The 11,340-nt window shown below is 39.5% G+C and overlaps 1 protein-coding gene across 1 annotated transcript; it reads right to left on the bottom strand.

Moving 5' to 3' along the window:
• LOC134158261 (parvalbumin, thymic-like) lies at positions 1 to 5,057 on the bottom strand. The gene is given in 7 exon segments (XM_062608012.1): positions 1 to 428; positions 1,756 to 1,865; positions 2,129 to 2,261; positions 3,051 to 3,118; positions 4,875 to 4,909; positions 4,911 to 4,956; positions 4,958 to 5,057. Coding segments are annotated over 7 exon segments (447 nt in total). The 5' UTR covers positions 4,987 to 5,057; the 3' UTR covers positions 1 to 402.
• Between the last annotated feature and the right edge of the window lie 6,283 nt (positions 5,058 to 11,340).

Here is an 11,340-nt window from a genome sequence, read left to right as displayed (position 1 = left end):
TTAAAAGATGTCATATTGTTTAAGATCATCAGAACTGTGTCTGGTGAGTCAGCATACTCAAGTATGAGGATGGAAACCTGAACACAATCTTAAAAGCAGCTTTCCCCTCCCCCAAGTTTTTTGTTTTGTTTTATTTTTTATCTCCCCTTTTCTAGCCATGATTTCAACATTATGAGTGGTTGACAATCACAAAGTGCTTTCTTTACAATGGAAATGTAACAATACCACATGACCCAAACAGCTGTACATTGCAAGATTTCTCAGCAATCTGGTGTGTGAACTCGAGGGGTTGTTAATGCCTGAAACAATATAAAAATGTACAAACACATGCTGAGTGCGGAGTGCTTGTTGGACGAGGTAATTGGAAAAGTCAGTCCAAGGATGCTTTTGGCCTGATGCTGCTTATGCCTTCACCATAGATTGGAATTCTGTCAAGGAAGAAAATGAGAAAGGCAGGGAGTAAAACTAGATGAAAGTCATTTTTGACATCTTTAGAAAAGACGGACAAAAATTACTTAAACTCCTAGCCATGGAGGGCTCCCAAAGTTATTATAACACTGCACAAGCTACTGCTAAACTGAGATTCTGGGGGCGTAACAGATTTTTCACTCCTTAAAAAGAGTAAGTGCAGAGAGGAGGAGTGTGTCTGTAAATCCATATTTGTGGGAAATCCTGAGTTAAAGGTAAACTATCTTTAACCAGTTAAAAACTCTGATAATAGCCAAGGAAGCAAAGAGTGACTTAGGTTTATCCCATAGCTTTCAGTAGGAGGGATTTTTTGCCTTTGTTATTCTAAAGAAAAAATATCAGTAGTGCTGTAATTTCAGGATGGGAGATGCAATGGTTAAGGGCTAAGATCTGCATAATATAATGCCCTATTTAGGGCTCATAAACAGAAGCTGTAAAAGCTGCTGCTAAAGCAAATTCCTCTAACAGTGTATCTCTCTCTCCTCCCAAACTCTGGCTAAGATTAGCACGTGTGTCTGTTAGAGTTATTGCCACCTGTCCTACTTCAGCTGAGACAGCCCTGTTTTCAGTGACTTCATCTCTAATATATGATGCATAATGTCCTATTTTCCTTTGCAGCAATTTCTAAAAGAAATAGCCTGGCCAGTTCACATCATCCCTGTGAGGTTTTCTTTAGGAATTTGATTTATTTTTTCATAGAAGGACTGCCTGGTGAAATGTGCACTGATAGGATCTTTCTCTAGCACAAAATTCTGTGCTGCATTGCAGCAGTACTAGCCTTGAAAAACAATACCACTCTTCTCTTACATTCCTGAATTAAACTACTCGGTAGCATTGGCCAATGTTTGATAGTGGTAGATGAAGAAAGAAGTTTATGTAGGTGGAAGTATGTTTAAAAATGGAAGTGTTATATGGCCAGAAGTGCAGAGCCAAAATGGAAATTCAAAGAATGGATAGGTGTTCAGGATGCTTTAAAAATCTGGCACATTGAGTCTATGGATCAAACACATAGCAGAATAGAACCCATAGCTGATATTATGGATTGGAGGGATAGGCTCTACATTGGGCCTAAATATGCTGTTGCTGCAAGAGAATAACCAAATAGGGATAAAGGGAAACCAAACAGGGATAAAGCTATGAAACTAAAGGAGTATTCACTAGTATAAAAATTGTGGCAGAAAGTACCAGGCCAAAGTACTTGGATGTGTTCTTCATGCCGTCATTTGAATGAAGCCCTAAATGGATGCATTTTAAACCACAAATTTTATGAATTTCTAAAACTCTTACCTTCTACTCCAATTTTGCCATCGCCATCAGAGTCACCTGCAGCCATAAAGTCCTTGATCTCTGCAGGGGTGAGGGCTCTGGCACTCGAAGAGAAATTCTTCAGAAACAGTCTGAAACAGAACAGGGTAGAGTGTTGTGCTTGAGAATTATTCTCCAAAATGTCCTTGGTACATAGGTATTTCTGATTTTCTTAAACCCATGCAAAAAAAAAAAGTAAGGTAATGCCTGCTCTTATTATCTGAGGAAATACAAGGAATCGTGACAAGGAAGGACAAGAAATTGTGTTTTCTATAACAGTAAGTTTCTTCTAGGACAGCTGGCAAGTTCAAAGGTTTGCACTAGTTGAAGAAATATGCAGCTGTACAGTACTTACTGAAGCTCTTCTTCTTCGATGAAACCATTGCTGTCCTGATCAAGGATTCTAAAAATTTTCTTTATCTGATCAGGAGTTTTGCTGGATAAACCAATCATGGAGAAGAAAGACTTGCAGTTGAAGCTACCATCAGCTGGAAGAAACAGAAGTTTAAGTATTTTCCCTTGAAGTTGCTACTACAGTATATATTCCTTGGGAATATGTATATCTTTTCTAAAGCGTCATCCTACTCCTCTTGCTCTTGTGCACAGTGTAGCAAAAAAAAAAGATACAGTGGGTAATTTTCCTTTCTAATCACTCTGTGCCCATGGTCATATATCCTTTTAGCCAGTTTGAAGTTTTCTGCTACAATGCACATTCTGTTAAATCAGGGTTTATGCAGTGTGTGACATGCAGTTAATAATAAATATTTAGAGGGCGCTACTGTGGCTTACAGACCAGCCTCTCATTCTCACTTAGTCCTTACTGTAGTAAAGAATTTGGGTAGAAAGTAGGTAATTCCCAGTCAAACTAGCTCTTTGAGCATTTGGACTTGATCTCACCAAGGAACTCTTAAAGAGAACTGAGACTGGTCATTGCTTCACAAATGACACTGATTCTTCAAGCTGAGGCTTTTTTTGACATTCTGAAGGAAAAGGCTAGCTATGTAAATATAAATCTTTAAAGGTTTAAAAACTGTCAGAGTTCAAAGGTAAGCCAGCTCTAACTGAAACCGTGACCCTTTAATTGCTGCTCTGTGTTTTGGGGAATGTTGTTACCCACCAAATAATCACTCGTGAGACTTCCTGAATTCAAGGGGCTGTACTGTAATGTAGGTAGAAAGAGATCTCACAGGGAAAGAATCTAAGGGGAAAATGATAGGCATGTCATCTTAAGACATAAAAATGATACACATCTTCTGGCTGCAGAGACCATTCCTTACCCTGGCAGCTGGAGAGAGCAGATTCAATATCTTTAGCAGAAAGGATGTCAGTGATGGCCATTGTTGAACTGTAAAATAAATTAAATGTGAGCTACTTGGTCATTAAAGTGACTTCTTTACCTCTTTCATGGCTCTATTTGAAGTTGCTGCTGTGACAGTATATGATAGGGGAGACATTATTCATCTAATTGTAAGCAGAGTGTACTGGAACAGATGTCTGCAGCAGGTGCTTCCACTTAAAGCTAGGTAATGAGGGAGGAATTCTGCATGTGGGAGTGTGGGCCTTCAGGAAGATCTGATGCCTGTGCAGCACTGGGGGGGAGTAAGTCAAAGGTGTCTAGCACCACAAAACTGCGTGACTTCTGTGTGGGTTTTTGTGGAGGTGGTTTATTACTCAGTTAAAACCAGCGCACATGAAAAGATACAGCTCAGTATGTCCCCTAGAGCTATATCTGGAATAAATGTGATTGGAATCTAAAAAATCTAATATTATTATCAGTAAATATATTGATCTTTTCAAAGAATGACAATAATTTAGAATAAGTAGTAATAATTCTGCTAATTTCAAGGAAGTCTAAATTTGGAGAGTAAGTTCCTCCTCTGTTTAGTTGCAACGATAAATATAACTATACTATAAATTCAGCTTGCTGGGCTGCTGTGTCATTAAAAGACGACATTTCAAGATAGCTTTATAAAAAATTTTTCTTAAGTATGTTGTGGTGGGTTTTTTTAATTGCATGTAGGTGGTAATAAACCAGATTTTTATCCAGATTTTGGCATTTCAGTATATTGACGTACTTTGAACAGAGGTATCAAGACTTCATATTTGTTCCTAGCAGAGTGGAGGAGGTGTTCACTGGTATAGTAACATTTGATAAAACATACTCTTTCTCCCATTCAGCCACCAATACAGTGACAATAGTTTGCCACTGTAATATTTGTCGCTTAAGAAAATGCTACAGGCCTGACTTTTTAATCAATTTATTAGAGTAAATATAGCATCGATACATTTACAGTCTGGTAAACTGCACACACCACTGCAGGCTGCTTACAATTAACAATTGGTGACATTACTGTAAAGTAGCTTCATGTTAATGAGGGAAGGGGAACTGAGGCATAGAAAAGTTATTCTTGAAAGCCACAAGAGAAGAAAAATATCATGAATCTCTGATCTTCAACAGCATCATTCTTCCTGTCTGAGCATGAAAACAGCATTCACGAAAAGGAAACCGATGCTTGTAACCATTTATAGTCTGTGAGATGGTTTGAGATCTACACACAGGTTTAAACTTTACCTAAAATATGAAATGGCTGCCTTTGTACCTGTTGGTTTGCAGCAAAGGAAATTGCCAATCCTTTAGGTCCCTTAATAGCTCTGAAGGTGTAAGGAGACAATGGAGAAATCCATGCTGATGGCAATGTGTACCAGCTAAGGGTACCAGCTAAGGCAGATGAGTTACTTTTGGTTTGCTAGCATCTATTTTGTGCCAGTGGCTTCTTGTGCAAAGTACTTCCCCCTCTCAGCACTAGACAAAATAATTTGGAGCTCTGCCATTCACCTAATTCTCACTGCTGAGAGGATTAAAAAGAAGGAAGAGTTTAAGGAAAACCTAAAAATGCAGCATTTTTCACAAGGGGCATCATTCCCATCTTTTTCCATCCCGTAATCTGAATGCTGATTCTGTTCTATGTTAGCTTGTAAAGAGACAACATATTGGAAGCTGATACAAGAACAGGTATTTCAATTGCATAGGTGCTTTCCATTCAGGGAGCATTTTGCTTTTGTGTTTCTTTTCCTGAAAGCAGAGGATATAATCATCTTACCTTTGTGGTCTTCTCAGCTGAGTAAGGGAGCAATCTAGGTGGGAGGAACAAACTTGCTGTGTGTCTCCAGCAGAGCTGAGCTTGCATATATATACTTTAAGTTGTATACCATATACAGATTTTGGATTTCAGCGTCACGAAGGGGGAATGGTGTCAAATGAACTTGCCTAACTAATCATCTTGCACTATTTTTAACTCAAGAGAATACATATGATATTTGCAAATGAAACAAGATAAGTGGCCAGATAGGCAAAAAGGACAGAGTCATATTAAATTTCTTCTGATTTAAGCAGAAAATACCAACTTCTCCATATGATGTAGGGCAGGAAACAAAGTCCCACTATCTGATATGCGTGATCCCAGGAGTCAGATGAAATGAAACACTAGTAACTTCTGAAGAGATGCCTTTAATGAATGTTTAAATGTGATAAATTATCTGTAGACGCTACATGTGATAGAGTTTCTTCATTAGAACACTAAACAAAACAAGTATTAAAAATACCCCAGTCAAACATGTTTATGTAGTAAACCATTTAGGGAAGATAGTAGTTGTTTTGTCATCCAGAATGTCTGATCTGTTGTTTGGAAAATACCCCAAACCCAAACTACACAGTGAATTTGTTGCTACAGGAGGTAAAATAATATTATGTCTGTCCACTGGAACAGTTGGTTGGGGAGAGTATTTTGTCTGGTATGTTTCCAGAGAAAATCTTACAGTTTTGCAAGGTTCTGACATCCTGCTTAGTCGCGTATGTGTGAAGCAAAGGGGTTGTGATCTGCCCAGCTGTCCCTGAGACAGAAGTCCCTAAACTCTTCATGAAAGATCTTTGCTATTAGATTTGAGAGAAAAATTTCAATAGCAGCATCACAGTAGGGAACAATATGTGAGAGTGTCACTGCAGTTTTGTTGCTTACCTTCTGGTTTCTTTTAGATAAATGATTATATTTTCTAATTTTTTGGCCAGTGCTGTTTCCAAGTATTCCTTTGTGCTAGTTACTTCTTTTTTAAGTAGCATAGAAACAATTTGATCATCTCAGCTTTCTTTCAAGAGTGTCATAGCTTCACTAGGTAAGGAGCCTGTTAGCTTGGATCTCACTTGTGGCTTGAGGCAGCAGAACAGTGAAAGACAAGTCATGTTGATGACAGCTTATGCTAGTGTTATGGTCAGGGGTAGGATATGGCAAGACATGACAGTGCAATTGGCATCACAGCTTGAGGTGGTGGCACAGTAAGAGATGACAGTGCAGAGACTATCTTAATGTGAGAGTATCAGGGCATTTTTTTTCCCAAAGCATCTCCCCATAAATGGAAGGCAAACCTAGCCAAGTACTGAAGCCGACTACTAATATGTCATAGCGTGGAGCAGAAAGAAGTGGCACCTACGAGACCTTAGTGCATCCAACACTGACAGCAGCTGATGAAAAAGCAACAAAAGACTATTTCAAAAGATAGTATGTGTAGAGGAGGTGCTATTTCACTTGCTATAAACATAAGAAAAATTATTGCTACAAGGTCTTTTTTCCTTTTACAAATTGTGCATGTCTGCTCTCCATGAAAAAGTTTCAGACACAGATTAATTCTTGTGAGGGGAAGAACCACTGATTAGGAATGGCTGTGGAAGATTGCAGCTTTCCCAGTTTTCTGAATGGGTTGTTGACCAGCTGACGCTGAAAAATTTCAAGAAGAATTTGATGGATAGATATTTAATACTGGCTCTTGTTGCCACTGGTGACATCTGGTAGAAGGGATACAAATATCACTTTCCCCTCTCAAACTCTTCTAAGAAATGGCTTTTATTCTACATGGGAAGAAAATTCCTCTCCCTTGTGCACACACCATCCTTTTCTCCCCCTCCAATTTGGAAAATTGCCTACATAGTGCCAACAACTGATGTGAAGTAAGTAGGGCGTCCAACATAAAAACTGATGGCATGGTATGATCTCATGAAGCTAAGTTAAGAGGAGCGCCAGATTCTGCTGAAACTCTTGGACTGCAGGAGTCTGCATGGGAATTTGGTCTCTGGTGTCTATTTCAGAGAATGCATTTGATTTTAGATGCAATGGCTTCTCATTTTGCCCAGAGCTAATTCCACATATGTTAACCCCTCGCCCCCACTCTTCCCTTTAAAAATAGCATTGATTGCTGTTATTTCCCTTAATGCTTGTGGACTGTTGCCATTAGTTTGAACTTTTGTATCTGAATCACGTAAGGATGCAGTCTTTAAAAGTGTGTTTTGTTTTCTAATGGACTTCAACAGGAGAATTCCTTTTGTTCCCTGAAATTGTAAGAATAAGGCATGAATGTCAAATGATTTATGGCCTTAGTCTGTTGAGCTGCACTCAGACTCCAGCAAATTTTGGAGTTTCTTTTGCAGTGGGATTGGAAGCACTAGAGATCCAGAACATGTGCACTGGCTGGCAGGATGAAATGCACAAGGATCATGTAACAACCAGCCTCCAACAACCATTTCTTTTCAAGCCCTACATTAGAGATTGAGAAAACATCTGTCTGGTCATTTTTACTTTCTTAAATCAAATATGGTTAGTAACTTTCCAGCTGCCATCCAACTTGGCAGGGAGAGGAACTAGGGAAGTCTTAAGAAGTAAGGAGAAGATATCCCTTTCTGATTATCAGGTTACCACTAAAAGCAGTTTTAAACCCTGGGGCATTTCACTTTGCTTGAGTCTCATTGCCTTCTAGAGGTCTCTCTAGTGGAATGCTCCTTCATTTGTTTTATTCTGTCAGTTATAATCTTAGCTCTTCTAACACCTGAGATTACCTCCCCAACTTGAAAAGCTGTATTTGAGGTCTGTGATTGTTCCATAATATATTCTTGTAACAGGATCATAGAATAATAGAATTGTAGACCCAAAGAACCATAGACTGGCTTGGTTTGGAAATGACCTTAAAGACCATCTAGTTCTAACCCCCTGCCATGGGCAGTGACACCTTCCACTTGGAGCACTTAGTTGCTCCAAGCCCTGTCCAAACTGGCCTTGAACACTGCCAGGGAAGGGGCAGCTACAGCTTCTCTGGGCAGCCTGTGCCAGAGTCTCACCACCCTCACAGTTAAGAACTTTTTCCTAATATCTAAACTAAATCTACCCTTTTTCAGTTTAAAGCCATCACCCCAGTCCTATCACTACTTACCCTTGTGAACAGTCCCTCTCCAACTTTCTTCTCAGCCCCATTAGGCACTGGAAGCTGCTCTAAGGTCTCCCCAGAGCCTTCTCTTCTGCAGGCTTTACAATCCCAACACTCTCAGCCTGTCTTCCTAGGAGAGGTGCTCCAGCCCTGTGAGCATCTTTGTGGCGTCCTCTGGACTCACTTGAGCAGCCCCACATCCTTCTTCTCTTGTTGTCCCCAGAGCTGGATGCAGTACTGCAGGTGGGGTCTCATGAGATCAGAGCAGAGTGGGAGAAACCCCTCCCTCATCCTGATGGCCATGCTCCTTTTGATGTAGCTCAGGGCACAGTTGGTTTCTGAGCTGCAAGAGCACATTGAAGCTGGCTCATGCTGAGCTTCTCATCAACCAATACCAGCACGTCCTCCTCCTCAAGGCTGCTCTCAAGCCACTCTCAACCCAGCCTGTAATTCTGCTTGAGATTGCCCCAGTCCAGGTGCAGGACCTTGCACTTGACCTTATTGAACTTCATGAGGTTTGCATTGGCTCAGCTCTCCAGCCTGTCACTGTCCCTCTGGATGACATCCTTTCTCTCCAGTGTGTCAATCGCACCACACAGCTGGGTGTCTCTGGCAAACTTGTCATTCTTCTTTGACTGCTGATGTGAATTGTGTGTACAACAGAATAACAAAAAATACACTAAGGAGTAGTGAATGCATGCCTTAATTTACGTAAGTGTGATTTGATGGCCTTGTATATGCCTGGGCTTGTTTTCCCTGAATGCGTGTGATAGGGATATCCATAGTTACCAGTCAAGGAATGTACATCCTATGTGATGTGTCTAACCTATCGTTAAATGACATGTGAATAGTGAAAGTGGAATAGTCATTCAGCTTGTAATTTGCTTTGGGAGTATTTGAGATGAAAGATATTATAGGCATGTAATTTAGTGTAATTGTATTAATGCAACATGCTCCAGTCACTTGAGGAATGTAACCCTTGGAGTGATCTGGAGATATTTGTGAGTGGTTTTAGGTTTGTATTACTTAATCTAATATCTGTAAACACCTCATAACCACCACCCAGTAAAATGCTGTAAAAGGAAAATGCTAAAACAGTTGCAATGTGGTGAGGAAGCTGTACATAGGAAATAGCACCAAATAACATCTCTTTCGTTTTTGTAAACATGAATGAATTGCAAAAATTAAGTAATATTTTTCACCAGCTGTTGGTCTAGTGTCAAGTGCCTTCAACCTCTGGGGTAGATTCTGAGAATTTACAATGTCACTTTTCAACTTCAAGTGCTAATTTACAAAATTTCAGCTGTCATATTTTTCTGACATGTGTAAAGCATTAATTTTTGAGCCAATTGGTCTGTTTATGTAAAACAGACACTTCAGTTCTGTATATCTGAAATTCACAAGAGAGAGATTCAATTCTGATTCCAAAATCTGAAAAGAATATCATCCAGGTGTAAAAACTGTGTGATTTATCAAGGTGTAGCTTGAGAGTTTTGTTTCTGAATTAAAACTTCTCGGTTCACTTCCAGTTCTGTTTCTTTCTGGAAATGTTCATGCATTGATGCACAAAGAAAAAGGCTTTTTTTTTTTGTGCAGAAAGGAATTCACATGGAATGGTTTCTGAATTTATAGAGTGCTAGGTCTGTTAAATCTGATATAGGCATTCATAAATGGACAAAGTACTTGAACCTCCAAATGACTTTATCCATAGATAAAAAAATTACATGCAGAATGTGTATGAAAGAAATCATAAAATCATAGAATCACGGAATAGTTAGGGTTGGAAAGGACCTTAAGATCATCCAGTTCCAACCCACCTGCCATGGGCAGGGACACCTCACACTAAACCATCTCACCCAAGGCTTCGTCCAGCCTGGTCTTGAATACCGCCAAGGATGGAGCATTTGCAGCCTCCCTGGGCAACCCATTCCAGTGCCTCACCACCCTAACAGTAAAGAACTTCCTCCTTATATCCAATCTAAACTTCCCCTGTTTAAGTTTTAACCCATTACCCCTTGTCCTGTCACTACAGTCCCTAATGAAGAGTCCCTCCCCAGCATCCCTATAGGCCCCCTTCAGATACTGGAAGGCTGCTATGAGGTCTCCACACAGCCTTTTCTTCTCCAGGCTGAAAAAAATAATTTTTCTGCTTTAATTCTGAAGCAAAAACTTACTATTTTTGGAAGCATCCTAATAAAATTGCCAATTAAAGGTATGTGTGGGAAAATTATGTTTTCTCAGTAGAAAATAAAATTAGGCAATATTCTCTAGTTAAGTTGACAGCAAAGATATCTGCTGAAAACAGATGTTTCTGCTATAGATCTCCTGTATTCTGTTCTTACTATGTTCTTCAGCTCCCGACTGGTAACATCCCTAAACAGGGTCCTTGTTACAGGAATTGTGGCATCAGTTTGTGTGTTTACACTGCATAGCCCATTGCAGTTCTGCTTCATGACTATGGTTTATAGGCACTAAAAATAACCATCAGTTGCAGCAGGCTTTCAAATGTAGATATGCTTGGAATTAACTCAGATGTTTTTGAGCCTGTCTGTACATTCTTGTGTAGTCCTTATCATACTGTGTAAACAGTGTAACCACTACAAACAGAAACAGCTCCTTGCAGTTATGTAATTTCAGGAGTGTAAAATAAGAATTGGGTCATTATTCATGCATATACTAATCTAGTACTGATACTGCTGAATAAAGCTGTGAATTGCTTGTCAAGGATATATATATTTCAAGGATATATGGGTTTCAAAACCTCCAAATGCTAACTGACATAAAATTGACACTTAGAGATGATTTTCCTGTGCACAAAGCACATAACCCATTTGATTTATAGATGCTGGTGAGGTGTGACTTAACTCCCTGCTCCTCCATTTCCAGAGATGAGGAAATGGTCAAAACTTGCACAGCTCAGTCCAGCCTGTGTTCTTCGGCTTCTCTTCTATGGAAACTAGAGTATGATAAGTGGCTGATGTGTGTTTGGGTATCATCCAAATGTGGAGTTCATGTCTCCAGGGCACACACCTGGACTCAGGAACTCAAAACATTCCTTCACCTCTCATTAGACATTCTAACAGCACTGACAATAATTTGAATGAGGACTATAGGAAAGTAAGCTGAATTAATATGAAAATTGGTACTAGAGACATAACAGCATTGGATATGAAAGCATTAAGTCTTTAACAGCAAGAATTCATTGAGCATTTGAGAGCTAAGCCTGGTTTAATCAAATCGTGCATCAATAAAGTGATTCCACTCTTCAAATATTTAAAGGATCAGTGGGATGAAAAGACACAAGTGATCATTGTTCCTCCT

Source organism: Pezoporus occidentalis, unplaced genomic scaffold (genome assembly GCF_034315485.1).
Source record: "Pezoporus occidentalis ecotype Australia unplaced genomic scaffold, CSIRO_AGI_Poc_V1 ctg128, whole genome shotgun sequence".
NCBI lineage: Eukaryota > Metazoa > Chordata > Aves > Psittaciformes > Psittacidae > Pezoporus > Pezoporus occidentalis.
The sequence above is the reverse complement of the archived record's forward strand: the minus strand, read 5'-3'. Positions and strand labels throughout refer to the sequence as shown.